The sequence below is a fragment of the Nelumbo lutea genome, chromosome 1 (assembly GCF_056320005.1).
Source record: "Nelumbo lutea isolate HS-2025 chromosome 1, American lotus-T2T, whole genome shotgun sequence".
Classification (NCBI taxonomy): domain Eukaryota; kingdom Viridiplantae; phylum Streptophyta; class Magnoliopsida; order Proteales; family Nelumbonaceae; genus Nelumbo; species Nelumbo lutea.
The window spans coordinates 163,398,187-163,416,346 of record NC_142684.1 but is presented as its reverse complement, the minus strand read 5'-3'; the positions used below and the strand labels follow the sequence as shown (position 1 = coordinate 163,416,346).

Below are 18,160 nucleotides of genomic sequence, written 5' to 3'. Positions count from 1 at the left end.
GGAGTTCGCCAGGCAATTCGCCACCAGGGAGTTCGCCACTAGGCAGTTCGCCCCCAGGCAGTTCGCCACCAAGGCAGTTCGCCCCCAGGCAGTTCGCCACCAAGGCAGTTCGCCCCCAGGCAGTTCGCCACCAAGGCAGTTCACCCTTAGGCAGTTTGCCGCCAGGGAGTTCGCCACCAGGCAGTTCGCCACCAAGGTAGTTTGCCCCAAGGCAGTTCGCCCCCAGGCAGTTCGCCACCCAGGCAGTTCGCCCCCAGGCAGTTCGCCACCAAGGCAGTTCGCCCCCAGGCAGTTTGCCACCAAGATAGTTCGCCACCAAGGAGTTTGCCACCAGGTAGTTCGCCCCCATGCAGTTCGCCACCAAGGCAGTTCGCCCCCACGCAGTTCGGCACCAGGCAGTTCGCCCCCAGGCGGTTCGCCCCCAGGCGGTTCGCCACCAAGGCAGTTCGCCCCCAAGCAGTTCGCCCCCAAGGCAGTTTGCCCCCAGGCAGTTCGCCCCCAGGCAGTTCACCCCCAGGCAGTTCACCACCAAGGCAGTTCGCCACCAGGCAGTTCGCCACCAAGGCAGTTTGCCACCAAGCAGTTAGTCACCAAGCAGTTCTCCCCTAGGGAGTTCGCCACCAAGTAGCTCATCACTAAGGCACGCCACCACCGGGTCGAATAACAAGGTACTTTGCCAAAAAATTTTACATCACAAAACATTGGTACGTGGCCGAAAACGGTTACATCAATTGGCGCCGTCTGTGGGAACCCGCTACAAAAAGCTAAGTTCTCATCCTACTAAAGTTAAGTTCTCATCTTGCCAAAACTAAGTCCTCACTTTTTAGAAATTGAAGCTATCGCTTTATAGTTTACATTTTTTATGAACTCAGAGACTATGCAGGGAGCTAACGAACTAAGTATCTCTACCAACCTTACTTTCAATTCAGATAATGCCACATCAGTCCTCTCCGCAAGGTCCCCCCTACAAAGATGAGCTCTTCGTGGCTTCCGTGGGAGTTGGCGGCCAACTGACTACATAGGCGCCCTTACTGGTCGAGCCTTCCAAGGCTCCCGTGTGAGCTGGCAACCTAAAGTTAGTGGTGTTGCCCCCGAAGGTCGAGCCCCTAGTAGCTTCTTGTAGGAGTAGGTGACCAGCATTACGAAGCTGATGTAGGCCAAGCCTACAGGTCACCTCACTACTTAAGACCCGGTTGCCTCTCCGGCACGGGCAAAAGTCAAAAAAGAGAGTAGACTACGAGTCGCTCCCAAAAGCCTACGGGCCACATTACTGCTTAAGACCCGGTCACCTCTCCGGCACGGGCAAAAGTCAAAAAGGAGTAGACTACGAGTCGCTCCCAAAAGCCTACGGGCCACATTACTGCTTAAGACCCGGTCGCCTCTCCGGCACGGGCAAAAGTCAAAAAAGAGTAGACTACGAGTCACTCCCAAAAGCCTACGGGCCACATTACTGCTTAAGACCCGGTCGCCTCTCCGGCACGGGCAAAAGTCAAAAAAGAGTAGACTACGAGTCGCTCCCAAAAGCCTACGGGCCACATTACTGCTCAAGACCCAGTCGCCTCTCCGGCACGGGCAAAGTAAAAAAAGAATAGACTACGAGTCGCTCCCAAATCCTACAGGCCATACTGGTAATTGGATCAGCACTTACTAGCTCATCGACTTACGGGCCAAAAGAAATCTACTCCCTTCGCTGAGTTACTATCAGCTCGGAAGTGGGGGGCTATTGATGAGGGCAGATTTGGCCCTCCAATAAAATTGTGACATGTGGCACCTCGCGACCTGGCCGACCTGGACCAGCCTAGCGCATGATCCGGCCAAGGCGCCAGCTTGACGACCTGATCTAGACACTGACCCGCCGATTGACACAGGCGCCAGCTTGATGACCTGATCTAGACACTGACCCGCCGACTGACACAGGCGCCGACCTGACGACCTGGCCTAGACACTGACCCGCCAACTGACATAGGCACCAACCTGATGACCTAGCCTAGACACTGACCCGCCGACTGACGCAGGCACCCCTCTTGACAACCCGGCCCAGGTGCCAACCTGGATGCTTGACACAAGCGCCAGCCTGACGACCTCGAGGAGTTCACCACCGTACCCCGGTTCTGACAGGATGCGATGAGTCTTACCGTTTGGAGGCTTTTCACCCACCTAACCCGTGAGGACTCCGGTATATAAAGACCTCACCCCCCAAAGGGGAGGGAGATGAAAAAGAAAGGGAAGTAACCCTGCTCTCTAGCTCTCTCATATTATCTTCAAAGCTCTCTACAATAAGAGCGCTAACTTAGGCATCGGAGAGCCCCCACCGGGAAAGTACCCCCGGGACCTCTGATTCAGTTCTCGCAGGTCCTTCAGCTCCCGCCGCCTACGAAGAGGAGGAAAAGATGCAGTTCTCAGAAGTTCCTCAGCTCCCCCCCACCTACAAGGAGGAGGAAGAGATGGAGTTCTCGGAGGTCCCTCAGCTCCCGCCACCTACAAGGAGGAAGAAAAGATGGAGTTCTCGCAGGTCTCTCAGCTCCCACCACCTACAAAGAGGAGGAGAAGATGAAGTTCTCGTAGGTCCCTCATCTCCCGCAGCCTACAAAGGAAAGAAGACCACCTCATGCTGAGGGCAGTCGGATTGCGCCGCACCAGGGAGCTCCAACATTCTCTTAAGGCATCGGCCGCCTAGTAGGGAGTTCGCCAGGCAGTTCGCGCCCAGGCAGTTCGCCACCAGGGAGTTCACCCCCAGGCAGTTCGCCTCCAAGGCAGTTCGCCCCCCAGGTAGCTCGCCACCAAGGCAGTTCGCCCCCAAGCAGTTCGCCGCCAGGGAGTTCACCACCATGCAATTCGCCACCAAGGCAGTTCGCCCCAAGGCAGTTCGCCCCCAGGCAGTTCGCCATCAAGGCAGTTCGCCCCCAAGCAGTTCGCCACCAAGGCAGTTCGCCCCCAGGCAGTTCGCCACCAAGACAGTTCGCCACCAGGGAGTTCGCCACCGGGCAGTTCGCCACCAAGGCAGTTCGCCCCTAGGCTGTTCGCCACCAAGGCAGTTCGCCCCCAGGCAGTTCGCCACCAGGGAGTTCGCCACCCGACAATTCGCCCCAAGGCAGTTCGCCACCAAGGCAGTTCGCCCCCAAGCAGTTCGCCCCCAGGCGGTTCGCCACCAAGGCAGTTCGACCCCAGGCAGTTCGCCACCAGGCAGTTCGCCACCAAGACAGTTCGCCCCCAGGCAGTTCGCCACCAAGGCAGTTCACCACCAGGCTGTTCGCCACCAAGGCAGTTCGCCACCAAGCAGTTAGTCACTCACTGAATTAGATCACATTAAGAAGTGACAAAATGGTTGCAATCCACCTCATTTGACACTACTAAATGCCCTGAAAAATAAAGGAAGCTTGCATTAGACAAAAGGGCTGACAACCTCAAAGGAATTAGGGAATGATGTAAACGTCTGGTATCTGCCAACCAAATGAAGGCGACAAGGTTGGGCCTAGTTGGGCTATCTTTTATTATTATTTTTGTTAATGTTGATTAATTTGATACCATTACTACACTTAAGCACTGTTTCGACGTACGTATCAATCAATCAAAGATAAATATTAAATATTAAAGCAAAGTCCTCTGACAAGTGGACTTTTCCTTCAAACATTTGGCTTATTGGCTACTGGCTGGCCTCCCACTCAGAAAAAAGATATAAATAAATCTTAACCGATATTTTAACAAACCAGATACAATTTAGTTTCCTAAACCAGATAAAAAATTCAACAGAAAGGCTTTGAAAATTTGAATACATTTGTATAACGGGTCACATTCTTGGAATATAGTGGGTTATTAATTCCAAATAAAATAAAAACCCCAACCCAAGTCACCAAGTGGATAGTGGGGGTTCCAAACAAAACATGTAGAGCTGTAGTACTTGAGGTGGCTATTAGTTAATTGTACATGTATCATTACCTTTAATAATGGACGACACCATATTGTGTTAAATTATTTTAACACGATACTGCATAGATTAGCAGTGGCCATCATCATTAGGGTGCAACAATGACCTTTTGCCCTTCCACTAAAAGATTGTTAGTGCTAGACCTAAACCTCAAATTTGCAACTTTCTTTTTTTTTTTTTGTCTCATTTTGCACTTTTAATCAATAGTGCAAATTTTGCATCAAAAAACTGATGCAGAATTTGCACCACCTTCCTCTTACCTTTCTTCTCTTTCGTTAAATGGAGATCATCACATCATTTTACTTCCCGTCTTACTCCCCCATATAAACAACCATCCTTCTACTTCAAATTTTCTGGGTTTATAGAGTGGAGACCACATCATTTACTTTCAATCTTAGTCCTCCCAAACAAGAACCTTTAGTTTAACCAATATATATACCAGTTAATGAACCAAAGCCTGATGTACAAATAAAGCTTCTTATCATATAATTGTGTCGAACATTTTCCTTAGTTTTGGTAATGCAAAAGTAGCTAGGAAGAGAAACACCCTTGTTTCCAAGAATAAAGAAATCCATTCCAATGTGCAAAGTATCTATACCATATTCTAAAATGCAGTTATCCATGTCAGCTTACTCAGTTTTGCTTCTCAAACCGTTTTGAATTTTGTGGTTAATCAAACAGGAGCTACTTAATTACAATCGATTCAGTTGTTTCCTTTTCATTAGGAAACTGGATGTAATTACTCCCCTTTAACATGGGCATCTTTTGACACCACACTGCATCGCACAGGTCTCTTCTGGTATACACCTAATGATGACAACATTTTTCATGTTTTAGTGAAAGTAGAATACAATACCCAACAAAGAAGAATATGATCACCTCTTTGCTGGTACATTCTCTACAATTACGCAGTTGGATAGATTCTCCGATCTCCAATACAAGAAGCATATGTACAAATGGATTTGAGGATATAAATGATTCTTCAGTTGTGTGCCTCTCAGGAGTGGATCTGGTAGGCACAGTCCGTAACCACACTGATGAGTACGCAAACAATGGAGATCACATCTGCGCCCCACATGCACATCTCAACATGCATTGGGAACATCTCCTGAAGTTATTAGTGGGAGATGTTTCCAATACAAGGTTGGGATATGCTGTGGGGCGTTTGTGGGGCGCAATGTGAATTTCAAACAATCAGTGTGCCATATAATTAAGTGTCTCTCAACCCACCATGAAATGACTTAAATATAATTGTGAAGCAGAGGTGCCAAACAGGCACTTCAGTGTGTTCACGAGTGTACCTACTATGATCAGACAAGTGGGTGTAACAGTTAACCCATTATAGATATGATGACCTTCCACTTTTCAATTCATACATGATTCTGAAAGTATTGATACGCACAATATTTAACCTTCAAAACTGCATGGCCACATGTTCTAATTCCTAGCTTTTAGCTTCTCAGTGGGTTCAAATACCGGTTCATATCATACAATACGTATTAATTGATACTCTGAACTTTGGTTGGGTGTAAATTAAGAAACAAGTGATGTAAGCCCATTTGATCAAATAGCAACTAGTGTGTCACTGTCGCTATGGAATTGTGATTCATGGATATTTATGGTCCAGAAAAGTTGCATTAGTGGATTCTGAGACTCAAATAATTGTAATAATTAATTACACATAATCAATATGCATTTGGTTAAAGTTAGAATCTTGTCCATTCTGGCTGACCATTCTCTTGGTATAGTAAAAGTTCAGATTCTAAACTAATCAATGCCGTCTATGTTATACATGTGATGAGAAGGGCTTACAGTTACCATGCCAGCCAGCTTGACATATATACACTTGTGTTAAGTTCCTCTATCCATTCCACTAATTCAGTGTTGGGTTCGCTTCTAGAACGTTAATTAGTTTCATAATTTGCATTGTTTAGCAAGTCTGCAATTTTCAAGTGGAACTTGTTACTAGAATATTCCAGGGTCATCTATATGTATGGCCATGTTATGCTCCTCACCTTCATCTGTGTAGTACAAAGTAGAAACCAGAAAACTGAGTAGGGAAGCAACATATCTAAGAGTAATGGCACTCCAGGCATGTGGCTTTGGGCAGTTCACAACACTACATGAGGCATCATTTAACCATGGAATGAATCCCCATGTGTACATAACTTATCGACATATAGTAGCTGGTTTTGCGATGCTGCCCTTTGCTTATTTCCTTGAAAGGTATAATATTAATGTGTATTCATTGTGTAGCTTCTATCACATACATTCCTGCAAACACATGTATAACGGCTCTTTAGTAGTTCACAACACTACATGGATAATTGGGTGGTAATGAGTTATCTGCTATTTGTTTCCAATCTCTCTGTGTTAATCCCACCACCCACCCCCACCCCATCTTCCCAGAGTTGAATTTTCTTGTATATTTAAGTGAACATGGAAACATGTTGATGCCCAAGAATCCTGAAATCAAATTTAGCTTAGTTGTAATTTTTACACAGTACTTAATGTTGTATTTCTAAATATTGGCCTAACTCACTTGGGTTTTATTCATATATCTGATCTGAGACATGTTTTGACTCTATTTGTTTTCTTTTCCCACAGAAAAGTAAGACCAAAGCTGACAATAGCATTGTTTGCAGAGATATCTGTGCTGTCTCTCCTAGGGTGAGGATGCATGAATACATTTGAATAAGATGACTGATAAACAGTACGTTGCACCTGATATTAGAAAATAACAGCCTCGACTTATGAATTGCAGGGTCAGCTTAACTCTGAACATGTATTTTGCAAGTTTGAGATATACCTCACCCACATTCCTTGCTGCAGTTGTCAACACCATTGCTTCCTTGACCTTTATAATTGCAGTCGTACTCAGGTATGCATTTTCTTAATCAGTAAAAGCTTATAAATTAACTAGTTTTCCTTCTCTTTACTGGGTGCATGGTATGGTATTCAATGGAATTAAATTCTTATTTATAATACAGGTTTTCTTTCTTCTTCGATTCTTATTTTTTCCTTCTCCTAAATGGCCTTAATTAAATGTAGGTTGGAATCTCTCAATATTACAAGCCCCCGTGGCACAGCAAAAATTCTTGGGACCGTGGTTTCATTGGCTGGTGTAACAACTATGACATTGTACAAGGGACCTGCAATGAGAAACATATCAGGTGCTCTTATTCATATCCAGGGAAACCATATCCATGAAAACTGGTTGAAGGGCTCAATACTTACTGTGGCAAGCTGTATAGCATGGTCAGTGTGGTACATTATGCAGGTAATTGAACACTTTGACTGATCCAAGAGTAAACTTGGTAAAATATTATTAGGCAACTTACTGCTGTTCCATGGTGTACTAGTGAGAATTGGTTATAACTATAGAGAAAAATCTCAGTAAGCAGGTCCATGCACATAACAAGTTCATTTAATTGATAAGGTCACATTTGAAGTTTGTAGATATAGAGCAGGCTACTTTGTTTTCTTTATCTTTAACATGGATCATTACACTACAAGAGAATTGATAAAGATTAATGTCTGATACAGTTAATCTTTTAGAGGTGACTAGCTAGATTGTACCAACAGGAGCAACTAAAACCTAGCAATTAAGTGTATGTAAGTACTACAGTCTACAGCTGAAGAAAATTCTGTACAATGATCCCAGCACCATCGCTTAGAGTTTAAATTGGAAGGAAATAATTAAAAGGAAAAGAAAAACAAAGGATATAAACAAAGAAAAGTTATGGAAAACAGACAGATATTCATTTAGTTAAAAGAGTTCAAATTAATCAAGATAATTGATGTTAGCACTGTCTATAATAATAACTCTTTTGCAATACATTGTAGGCTGTGACATTGAAGAGATATCCGGCACAACTTTCTCTGACTACATGGATGTGCTTTGTTGGGGGAGCACAATCAGCTGTGTTCACAGTGTTCATGGAACACAAGCCAGCAGCATGGATAATTGGGTTCAACATCGACTTCTGGTCCACCATATATGGTGTAAGTAGGACTTTTGAGACAAACTACAGTTCTGGTATAGACTACAAAGCTTTCAGGGAATCCTAAAATTTGATTGATTATTCATGGCAGGGAGTGGTCTGCTCTGGTATAATAATCTTCGTTCAACTATGGGTTACAGAACAAAAAGGCCCAGTTTTTGTGACAATGTTTAATCCCCTCTCAACCATATTAGTGGCAGTTATCGCATACTTTGTTCTTGGTGAAAGACTCTACATGGGAAGGTATGTAGAAGTTATCATTCCTTCTACCTTTACCTAAATTAATACACAGTTATCAGAACACATTAGTGCTCGGTTGTTCATCAGCCAACCCAAATGTTCACAAACACTCTAGCTAGTAGTAGCTACACAAAGACAGAAGGAACTGATTTTTTTTTCTCGTTTGGCTTCTTTAGCATACTGGGAGGAGTTATTGTCATCATTGGTCTCTACTTGCTGTTGTGGGGTAAAGAAGGAGACCAAGAAACTAGCATCAAGCCTCAAGAGCTCTCCTATTTGGATTACGAAAAGCAAAAGGAATACAAGATACAAGTAGTTAGTAATAGTTCAGTGGAAAAGGAGGTACATGAAAGAGATCCTTAGACCTGCAACCGATTTGGCACACATCCTGTGAGATAACTAGAAACCCAGGTGAAATGAACTAAGCCCCTCTATATGTATTGGGTTTTTTTTTTTTTTTTCTTCACAAGCTTCTGTAAACAAATGGTAGTTTGAATCCGGAAAGAAAGAAAGGGAGAATTTTACCAAGTTCTTCCAGTCTTGTAGAAATATTATGACACTCGTGGTGCAACTATTAAAACTTTTGCGTCTGAGAAGTTACTTTAATTCTTTTCCTTCATGTATTAATTCCATGTGAACATGCATGACAGAGTATTTCGTTGTAAGTCATTCCCCTGTTCCAGAAACAGTCTCCTAAAATGAGTAAATTAATTGAAGGAGAAACTAAACTCAACGAACGTCTTTCCTGCTCATTCCATATATAATAACGATACTTCTTAGAGAGAAGTCCAAATTAACGTCGTTTCCTTTATTACTCATACAGACAGAAAGAGAGAACGTAACAATAAATTTATTGAAGAAACAAATAAATACTACTCGATTGGTGCTTCTAATTCCACTAAAATTTGCGCCTGACCAATCTGAAAGTTGGGCAAATGGCATGAGTAAGACACTGAAACCGAGACATACAATGAAAGCACACTTCAAAACTAGCAGCTGAACAAACAACTAGGCATGATCAAAGCAACAGTTAGCCAATTGAAACTCCATGAATGAGTATAAATACAAATATGTAAAGCGTAAATACATACAAAATAATACAAAATATAAGGTTTTGCACTCTATGCATTTGCACTTATACTCCTAAACTCAGCCTTATTGATTACGACAGACAAAGGGAAGCTTTCCGTATTAGGCTCCTGCAAGGTTCAACATTTTTGTACCGGAATCCAGTCTGCAAGGTCTATAAAAATAAAAAACAATAAAAAAGAAAAAACATAAATGGGTCCCAATTCCCAACATGTTTAGGCCTTCCTTTTTCATTGTCTTAATTTCTGTCTTAGAAACAAAAAGATTTGGATGAAAATCACATTAACTCTATTACATGTTCATTCACTGTACTTACCTAGACTACTACATCCAGACTCTATATTAATTGTGGAAAAGAGAAATCTGTCATTTTAAGGTGGGATGCTTACTGCTTACAGTCCAGGCTCAACATTAAGAAATAGGTATAAGGCGAGACCAAGCCCGGAGTTAGCCCTAGATCAAACAGGATCTGTCCATATCAGCCCAGACGCTTTCAAATTTGAAATGCTTGGGTTGAGTTTGAGCCTGGGACAAGCTCGGGTTGGTTAATCAACTAAACATTAAAATTTGACATGCACGTACGTGTATATGCATCTATGCCCAGACTGGGCTAAGGAGGTCCGTCTTAGCTTGAAATGTCATTGGGCTAGGCTCAGGCCCAGCCCATATAAAATTGCAGGCTGGATTAATTTAGGCTCTGGTTGGGTCTGTCCAAATTGCATCCTTGGTTACAATTAGACCTATTCATGGGTCAGGCCGAATTGGACTTTACTTCTTTATCAACAGAAAATGTTCAGGCCTGAATCCAAGCCTAGTCTCACCTTCGGGCCTAGATCTTGAGCCTAAGCCTGACTCTTATATAAGGCCCGAAGTCTGATTTGCACATAAAATGCCCTATTTTTTCTGTAATTTAATAAACTAATATTATATTAATTTGATAATAATTTAATAAATAAATGCATATTATATATATAATATAATTTCTATTATATGTAATGGTTAGCTTAAAGCACCATTACTTTGTTTCCATGTATCTGCTAATGCTGAAACTGGTTAGCCCTTAATTGGCTCATTATGCGACTGAGAAGCCACAACATTTTTAAAGTTAAAAGAACTGAAAAGAAAAAAAAGAAATTGGATCAACCTGAACCCAACCCAATTCCATGACCCACGGGGTGGGTTAAAGTTGGGGTTCAACAATTCAGGTTGATCTAGGGTTGGCCTCGTCCTGAACTTACCTGGTCCAATTTGTACGTCTTACCTATCAAGTGTTCTCTAGATTTTCTACATGTGTTTTTCTCTCTTTCTGTTTATTTGAAGTGTGCATTGCCACATCATGCAACGCTGACTGCTTAAGTAATTTCTTTTTGTTATAAACCATATTTATAGAATTCAATATATCTGTATTATATAAAGTGTGGATACTTGCCTTGGGCTCTGAGCAGGTCATAAAAGTGAAACCCAAACATTATATGATATCATATAAGGTGAATACTTACTTTCACACATGTACAATACATGCTCTTATACTAGTTTTTAATAATCAAAGAAAGCAAAGGTATCTAAGGATTAAAATATTGATACTATATGCTTCACATCATACGTATCATATTGGTATCAGTGTACTTAGATATGCTTGGATACACTAATAAACAAACTTTTTAAAATATTTAAAACATCTCAAACCTCTTCCCCAACCCCCTAATTATTATAAAATAAAAAGCAAAAAGAAAATGGTATCGACCATATCAATATGCATTAATACTCATGTTTGGGTACCAAGTGTATCAACATTTTAATCTTTGAAAGTAACATCTTATAATACCAAATTTAGTAAAATCTTTGAGAAGGGTTTAATAACGAGGGGACTTTCTGCTAATTAATGTCATAATTAAATAATAAAAAATAAAAAGATAAAATACGAAAAAAAGAAAAAAAAAACATAAAAGTTGTAGAAAACATTTGGACACATCTATAATATTATATATTCATCATACTAAATAAAAATAAATGTGTTGAGTCAATGGAATAAATCTTATACACAGAAATATAAAAATTTGTAGAGAATTTTATTATTATTATTATTATTATTATTATTATTATTATTATTATTATTATTATTATTATTATTGTTATTGTTATTATTATTATTATTATTATTATTATTATTATTATTATTATTATTATTATTATTATTATTGTTATTGTTATTATTATTACTATTATTATTATTATCATCATCATCATCATCATCATTATTATTATTATTATTATTATTATTATTATTATTATTATTATTATTATTATCATCATCATCATCATCATCATCATCATCATCATCATTTAAAATTGCTATGCACATGCAAAGCACGTGCGCATTTGCTAGTACAAACTTTGTGTATCATTAAGGGTAAGAATGTAATTGGATCGGATTTGGATTTAACCTACAATCATCTTATTAAGTTTAAAATGACCAAAATTTTAAAAAGTAAAAAATAATTATTTTTAACTTATATGTATATACATATAATGTATATAAATATAAAATATTAAAGTTATTATCAAATATAAATTTTATATAATTATACATATATATTATACATACTACATACATATATAATTTTTTATCAAACTCAATTATTAAATCTGCAACTCATCTAATTATTAACTGGATGCAAATTCTAACAACCAAATCCAGAATAATTGGATTTGGAGCCGAATGGCGTATTGAGACAGCCCAAATTTGCTACAATATAATAGTAAATGCTTTGGTCAATATAATGATGCACATGAAGCTGCAATGCATATTTTTTCCTTAGCTTTTGGATTTGTTTGTTTAGGTTAGGCTCAATCATCCCGGGACAATTGAATGAGTTCCGGGTTAATTAAAGGAGAAGTTCATCTTTTAATTATGATTAGATGTTGCATCTTTTTTATTCTTTGTGAGTTAGTGGAGAGGGACTATTTCAGAATGCTTCTTCCTCAAATACCAACTCTATTTGGTTCAATAAGAACATGCAAGTTTGGTATTCAAAGCCATGGTCGTGGATTCCCTTCCTGTCACATCATCAGTAAATGTTGGTTCCTCTGGCCGACAACATAATTGATTAATTTGCTTTTGCATATTACATTAGCAATTGCCTATTTTGGTGGCTTCATGCAACCTTGGCATCAATAATCGAAGAGAATATTTTTTATTCGATCTATACATTTACTAAGTTGGAATTGGTCAGTTACCAAGTGGGAAATTGTTATCAGAAGGAACCTGATGCTAACAACATTGGAGAAGAATCAAAGCCAGGTCTAGATCTATGTGTATAAGTATATATGTATTTCTTTCTCCTACTAATTAATGGGGCGGAGGTACAAGGAAAGCTACATTTAAAGAGTAATTAATTAATGGCATTCAAGGCATGTGAAACTAGTGCAATAAGTTACAGGAGGTTCAAGCCACACCTCCTCATTGTTCTGGTTCAGATGTGTTACTACGCATTACTCTACTTCATTGCAGAAGCTGCATTCAATCATGGATTGAATCCTCATGTTTTTGTGACCTACAGAAACATCTGATCTTTGTCTATTTCCTCTAATCCTGCAGGAAATTAAGACCAAAGCTGACATTTGCATTGTTTATTCAGATATTTCTGCTGTCTCTCATTGGGTAAGGAATGCTGAAGAGAAGTATATATAATTGCATTCAGTAACAACTGATGAATGGAAAGGACTAACGGGCCGGTTTTGATGTGTGATCACAAACAGGACTGGTTTAACCCCGAACATGTATTTTGCAAGCTTGAGATTTGCCTCCCCAACATTCCTTTCATCAATGATGAACACCATTGCTTCCATAACCTTTATAATTGCAGTTATATTCAGGTAAGAAAGTCATCTTAACGAATGGAGGTGATGTAGGTTAGAGGTTCTTGATGTAACTAACCCACGTGGAAAAGCAAAAGTTGTTGGGACTTTGGTTTCCTTGGCTGGAGCCATGACCATGACATTGTATAAGGGACCTGCACTGAGAAACATAATCCATATTGGAACAAATACCGTCCATGAAAACTGGCTGAAGGGTTCCATTCTCACTGTCCTGAGCTGCATAACATTGTCATCATGGTATATCATGCAGGTAAACATTCACCATCAACCTTTGCTGGGCCAGCATATATTTGTAAAGGTAGTTTTTCAAGCATCTTCATTATCCAAGAGTCCATGAATGAGAATTCTCTCATTTCTCAACTCGCATTATAAAGGGTTTGAATTGGAAGGACACAAAGAAAAATAATAAGAAATTAAAAGATGAATCTTCTTTTGATTAGAAGAAAAGAATCATACATACATGCATACACACACACACATAATATTTCTGAAATTTTCAGAAGACAAATTTTATCCCTTCATATTTAAAATTATTGACAAAAAAGTGAGGGCAAATATGATAATTAGTTATTGATATTAAATGAGTTAAAAAGAGGTACTTTTAAGATATTAAATGCATTTAATTCCCTCCCATTAAATTCAACATGTAAGGTATTAACTTGCATTCACCTTCATTAAATCATATATTTAAGACATTTTTGTTTATTCTCATCATTAAATTCTATTAATTAAATCTTTACATAATAAATTAATAATTCCAATAACATAAAAAACTTATACTTCCAAAATCTACCTAAAAAATTAGTGTTTTAATCTAGGTGGTGGTAAGAAATTAAACCATTTTGGGTCAAATAGGCTAATTCATGCTACCACAAATAAATAATAAAATTCAAAAAAAAAAGATAAAATGTAAAAAACAATGTAGAAATTAAAAAAAAAAGGAAAAGTTTTCAATATCATATATTTGACATATTAAAAAATAATAAGTATGATAAATAAAATATATTTTTATTAATGATGAAAATGGAATGTAAAATTTAAAATCATTTGGCAATAAAACTATTTTCCTATTCTCTCTCATTAAATCTTATACCTAAGGTATATTCTCTCATTAAATCCTATATTTAAGATATATTTTTCTTATCATTAAATTTTACTAATTAAGTTAATAACATTATTTTTAATAGTATAGAAATAAATATTTTGAAAAGTAATTTAAAAACAAAATCATTTTCTTCCCTCCCAATGCGATTTGGGGTCAAATGGGTTGATAAACAATGTCATAATTAAATAATAAAAAATAAAAATAAATAAAATATATAATATAAAAAAATAAAAAGAATTGGGAAAATCTTTAATATTTTATATTCATTACACTAAACAACAATAAGTACACAATATAAGAAGTATTTTTATTAACAATGAAAATGGAATGCCAAATTTAAAATCATCCTAGAAATGAAATGACAACATAGTCAAAAAATGAAATTTAAAAAACAGAAAATACAAAGAATCACAAAAATAAAAAATAGATAAAATTTTGGGAACATATCTAATGTTATATATTTATAAAAGTAAAATATTGGGTACATCTCTAATATTATAAATTCATTATATTGAACAAAAATAAGTATTATACATAAGAAATGATTTTATCAATGATGGAAATGTAATACAAAACTTAATGTCAGCCTAGAAATCAAAATATTTTCCTTTTTGGGTGGTTTGTTAGTGGTTTGGGTTAAATGGATTAATCAATGATATGATAGTTAAATAGCAAATCTATAAAAAATAAAAAATGTACAAATAATCAAAAAAATATAAAAAAATATATATATTAATTATGTCAAACAAAAATTAGGTGTGATAAGTAAAAATTATTTATATAATGTAGATGAAATATATAATTTAAAACTGATTGGAAAGCAAAGCTATTTTCTTATCTAGATAGCGGCTCAACGATCCAACTTTTTAAAAAACTCATGATGTCATAATTGAATAATAAATATTTAAAAAAGATGGAACACAAAATGAAAAAAAATATAAAATTTTGTCAAAAACATTAGGGAACATTTCTAATGTTATATATTCATCATATTTTGCTTGTGGACTTTGTTTAGGGTACTGGGAGTGCTTACAATCATCGTCGGACTCTACTTGCTACTCTGGAGCAAAGAAATGGACACAAAATTGAGCACCAAGGCCCAAGAGCTCTCCTTAAATTATGAGGAAGATAAAGAAAACATGACAGAAGTAGTTACATCAGTAGATACTTCCAAAGGGTCATTGGATATCTAAGCCCTCGACAGATTTGCAAAGTAAATGGATCACAGTTATTATTAGTAGTTGCATAAGAAAATCATGCATCTTGCCTTTGTAATAGACCATCCCATGGGCTTGCCCATTATGCCATTAGGCACGATTGATCCATGACCTAGTCGCACGCCCTTGACTTCTTGAGGTTATTGGTATTAGAAGAGACAACTTTTTTTATTATTGTTGAATGAACTTTCCATAGGGCTTAGTAAAAAGGAAAGAAAAAAAAAAAGAAACTACTAGAAATGAACAAAATCCAACTTTATGTGTTTAATGTTTTAGCTTTTACTTGGCATCTCCACCCCCTCTAGATTGTGTATTACTAAAACACCCCTTATAATTTATAATTGTTTTATTTAGTCAACCTTTCATCCATGTTTGGGAATGGTCATTTGACCTCTTAAAATGAGTGAAAATGTCAAAGAGAATGGATCCATGTTTTTTTTTTTGTTTGTTTCTAAAAGATTGATATGAGAATTATTAGGGGTATTTGCAGATAAAAATCCGTAGACCTATGTCCTTCTCCCCATATAAATGGTATCTTATTTTCTCCAGAAAAAACATCTCAAAAGTAGTTATTCCCATTGCCAAAGGAGCACACATCCTTCTTGTGGAAGACTTCACCTACAACTTTAACAGTCTTGGGTGTGATAGATGGGGGCTTACTATTGTCATGAGCCACAATGTCAAAAACGACCTCTCCAAAAAACAAATATCCAACAGTATCCTTTAATGACAAAGTGTTTGGAATAATAATAACATTATCATGGTCAGAGACCTTATTCTTGGACTCAAACATTGACTTAGCATTTACATCCTCCATGGTAGCCTTAGTCTCTATGACCTCATCATCCACAATATCCATATTCTTAGAAACTATGCCCTAGCTTATTACCCTCATCATGTGTAGCAGCCTCATGTTCAAAACTTTTATTCTTCCCAGTAGCCTTACTGACTTCACTCGTGCTAATCAATAGGACATTACTCTACATGCATGGCAATGAATTTATTCTTTACATTAGTAGCCTTGTCACTAAAATAGGTTTTATTCTCAACTTTGTCCATGGAAAACTCAATTTGTACAATGTCATTGGGACCTCCCTCCTTTATTTCATCTTATACATCCTCAATAAAAGACCCAACAGCCTATCCCCTATGCACACTTAGAATGCAAAGCTGCAACCCCCCAAGCCTCAACCACCAGTATAGACTACACCTCAGTCTTGTGTTCCTTGGCCTCGCCATCACCTATATGCACAAAATACTCATTTAGTCTCAAGGAATAAGGGGTACTCAAACCCTATGCTACAACTCCAATCCTCTTGAAATTTACCCTAAGGTCTTCAAAGTATTCTTCAATTCATCTGTAACTAGGCAACCAAGATCAATGGTATCTTCATAAGCTCTTCCCTTGTGAGTGAGCTCACTTATTCCTTGCAAGAACTTGCTTAACTCTTGATTGGGCTTATCACCTTTTAACTGCATAAAATAAACTGTTGTAGTTGGAACTATGCAACCTAGTCTTAGTGGCAACCTCCCTATCCCTATCTTCTAAATCAACAACACCAGAAGCCAAACTTGCCATAAACTTTTGCACATTTCTTAGAGCTTCATCATAAATTGAAAAATTAATAATGTAAGTCTATAATAGTTGCACATTTCTACAACCTCATTGGCTTACTTCAAGTCAGAAACAATGGCACTCATAGTCTCACTAGGAGAAATTGATGGATTATTAGCCACACTTTCAGTAGGAAACCCTATATGAACAATGGGCACTACACTACCAGTAGTGGTGACAAATTACAAAGCTAATTTTTAAGCTCCTTTGTCGTCCCTTCAATCTAACAAAACAAAAAATAGAATTAGAACAAAATAAAAAATATCAACAAAATAAGGCACAAAGAACTTCAACAATTTTACCTTATGAACGTTTTCTCATGTAGTAGCCTCTATAGGATTCTCAAGTATAGAACCTTAAAATGGATAACTTTTCTTCTATGATAAAAATCTTAGACTCCACCATCTTGATTATAGTATATACAAGAGGATATGTATTGAGCCTCACATAAGAATATATAAACAGCCAAGAGAAACAATATACACATTGAAGTATATACCTTAGGTCAAGAGGAACCATCACCAGCTATAGCATGCCTCTTCAAAGCAAGGTCAGCCTTGTTAACAAAATGCCTAACAATTTGCTTTATTTTCAAACATGAAGCAGACTTATATTCCAATCACTTCCTTCCCCTTACTAGAAACAATAGGGGTGGGTGTAGTAGTGACAATAGGGGAATCTCCATTAATACTAATGCCCTTTTCCATAGGTTTCATCTCTATTGGGCTTGCAACACTTATTACGAAGGAAACCTCACCCTACGCTCTTGAAGAGTTCTACTCCCACATATCTCCTTAATCTAATCCTCAAAAATGATTACTCTCTTGGTTTACCTTTCCATGCAAGGAGTCTTACTCTTTGTGGGATCTCCTTCCTCTTTTTCTTCTCTTTCTTGCAAAAAAAAAAAACTTAGACTGTGGGAAAACAGTTGCCCTCTTAGAATGAGTGGACAAGCTTTTTACATTCCATCACTTGAGCCACCCAATACTCTTTATAGCTATCAGAAACACAAGCAACATGACACTTTTTCATGAACATCACAACTAATGGTATACACAACTTCAAAATCTTCATGAGAAACTGGAG

General features: G+C 37.9%; 1 protein-coding gene and 1 pseudogene across 1 annotated transcript; both read left to right on the top strand.

Annotated features, from left to right (window-relative positions):
• Positions 1–5,792: 5,792 nt before the first annotated feature.
• On the top strand, positions 5,793–8,769 carry LOC148878851 (WAT1-related protein At2g39510-like). Its single transcript, XM_088960215.1, has 7 exons — positions 5,793–6,151; positions 6,533–6,595; positions 6,690–6,806; positions 6,977–7,205; positions 7,772–7,930; positions 8,021–8,172; positions 8,346–8,769. Exons 1-7 carry the CDS (start codon positions 6,006–6,008, stop codon positions 8,530–8,532), a joined length of 1,053 nt encoding a protein of 350 aa, XP_088816341.1. The 5' UTR covers positions 5,793–6,005; the 3' UTR covers positions 8,533–8,769.
• A 3,888-nt stretch (positions 8,770–12,657) lies between these two features.
• On the top strand, positions 12,658–15,365 carry LOC148878850 (WAT1-related protein At4g08300-like; annotated as a pseudogene).
• Positions 15,366–18,160: the final 2,795 nt, after the last annotated feature.

Excerpts from the sequence above, each read along its gene's own strand:
- LOC148878851 (XM_088960215.1), top strand. The coding sequence starts at position 6,006 with ATGGCACTCCAGGCATGTGGCTTTGGGCAGTTCACAACACTACATGAG. Across the intron at positions 7,931-8,020 it reads TCTGGTCCACCATATATGGT|GGAGTGGTCTGCTCTGGTAT; the intron begins GTAAGTAGGACT and ends TATTCATGGCAG. Across the intron at positions 8,173-8,345 it reads GAAAGACTCTACATGGGAAG|CATACTGGGAGGAGTTATTG; the intron begins GTATGTAGAAGT and ends TGGCTTCTTTAG.